We start from the raw sequence: 2,084 nt of genomic DNA, 5'->3' as shown, positions 1-2,084 counted from the left end.
TGGCCTAAATAGAGTTCAGTTTGTGACAGAGTTCCTGTCCTCTCGTCAGGCCTGTCCGAGGCCTGCTTCGAGGCAGTAAATCTTGTTTCTTCACTCGAGGTGACCCCTACATGACTTAAAACAAATCATATTCGGAGTAACAGAGTAGCGTGTGGTCATGCAAACAGATGTCAGACCAGACGAGACCGTTTTAATTTCACAGCTGTTTCAAGCAGCCTAACCAGACTGCRTAGGCTTCGGCCTCTGTGGGCTGCAGCCCCTGACACAGTCCTATTCTCTTTTAGTATTTATCAGTTTGTCGCTTTTAGCTAGCAGTTTCCATCATTTAGCAAGCAGTTTTTTTGTGTGTGTTTGTGTTTAATATCAGTTTGATTCTTTTAGCTTTTATCAGTTTGCCTCTTTTAAGGTTCTRCGTAGTGGTTTGCTTTTTATAGTTTTAGCTAGCATTTTGGTTCTTTTATTTTTAACAGCCTAGTTTCAGTTTTTTCAGCCGTCATTCAACTCTCAACATTTTCACTAATGTTTTTGCAGCACATGCTGTTTTTCCAGTGCTTTAATGTATGCATAAAGTACTAGTCTGGTTAAAACCAGACCCGTGTTCTTCACTTTGCTTCGTACGAGGGTCTGGACTCTCGGCTATAGAGAAGTGATTCTTGGTGGAGGCGTGGCCTCTGCTAAGGTTTAAAATGATTGGATCGGTTGGTATGTGTATGCCAGCTCCACTGTGAAGAAGGCTAAGCTAAGAAGCTAACCAGAAATCGTGTGCTGTAAACAACCCTACTGAGAGGAGAGAAGTACCGAGCCGAACAAAACGACTGTAAATGAGAGCTGCTGGTTTGTCAGACAAATTTAATTTGGAAGCCTTATCAACACGGACTGGCTTCATTCACTTCCTCCACTGCCGTATGCTAAACTAACTAGCAGACACTGTGCAGAAAATCGACGTCCTCCTTCTGTTCTCTGATTGGCCTGAAAGAAATTCTCCTGAAGAAATCCTTGTCTATGGGAGAAATCCCAGACGGAGCAGTGAAGGGAAACTAGAAATGAGAGGAACGGCGTAGGAAGGCGAGGACCAGACTAATAAAGGACTAAAAGTTTTGTCTTCTGATGATTATTTGAGTTTTCAGATCAGTTGTATTTAATTTTAGTATGGTTCTGTAAATTTTTAACAAATTTGTCTTTTTTTTTCTTCCTGTTAGGAGTTGTAAAGGCTTCATGCACATGAAGTTCACCCAGTCTGCAGAGGGGCACTACGTTCTCGGGGAGAACAGTCCTCCTTTCTCCACCATCCCGGAGGTCATCCACTACTACACCACACACAAGCTGCCAATCAGAGGCGCTGAGCACATGTCCCTGCTGTATCCTGTCATAGTGCAGACCCTCTGACGCACACATACTGTTTCTCCTGGTGCTACTGAAAACAACGTATACTCATCATTTACTCATCCCCATTTCATGTGCTTTTTCCACACGGCCACCCTACCTGCACTGCTTTTTAAAGGTAGGCTGTCTGGTGCCATTTGTTTCTTTTTTTTTTACCACTATCCCAATAAGTTCTGTTGCAACCAAACAAAGAGTTCAGTGTCTCATGAACGTGTGAAATAATGTCACTGAAATCTCAGTATCTTGATGCCATGTACTTCTAATTATCAGTAACTATTAATTATAAGGTTGTTAGCTGAGTACTTATAGGTCCAATAATAAAACAAACTCCAGTCCTAAGTGTCTCTAAACTGCAGAGTTTGTGTATTATTCCATGGTATCTGTTTCCATCATGTATTCAAGCATGGCATAAACAGCCATGGATCATTTTTTTAATAGCTTGTGCCAATATGATTTCATTATTCCCGTTATCATTTTTGTGATGAATTGCAGTAGATGTAGCAGAGGTTAAATTGCAGTTATAGCTACTAACAACACTGTTATTGCCCTTTAAATATTAGTGACTATATGAACCAAACGCTACATAATCCAGATGTTGTCTCTGTTGCAGACTTCTGTGAATGTCTTACAGCAGGGGTGTCAAACTCCAGTCCTCGAGGGCCGCTATCCTGCATTTTTTAGAGGTTTTCCAGCTCCAACAC

General features: G+C 41.6%; 1 protein-coding gene across 3 annotated transcripts in view; it reads left to right on the top strand.

The window, feature by feature from the left end:
- The window catches only part of shda (Src homology 2 domain containing transforming protein D, a), a 17,969-nt gene extending 16,244 nt beyond the window's left edge, over positions 1–1,725 (top strand). For all 3 annotated transcript variants that reach the window (XM_014023551.1, XM_014023552.1, XM_014023550.1), the window contains one exon: positions 1,200–1,725. In XM_014023551.1, coding sequence (XP_013879005.1) covers positions 1,200–1,386 — 187 coding nt within the window. In that variant the 3' untranslated portion in view covers positions 1,387–1,725. The remainder of the gene's footprint in view (positions 1–1,199) is intronic.
- Positions 1,726–2,084: the final 359 nt, after the last annotated feature.

This window comes from Austrofundulus limnaeus, unplaced genomic scaffold (assembly GCF_001266775.1).
Source record: "Austrofundulus limnaeus strain Quisiro unplaced genomic scaffold, Austrofundulus_limnaeus-1.0 Scaffold376, whole genome shotgun sequence".
NCBI classification, from domain to species: Eukaryota; Metazoa; Chordata; class Actinopteri; order Cyprinodontiformes; family Rivulidae; genus Austrofundulus; species Austrofundulus limnaeus.
The sequence above is the reverse complement of the archived record's forward strand: the minus strand, read 5'-3'. Positions and strand labels throughout refer to the sequence as shown.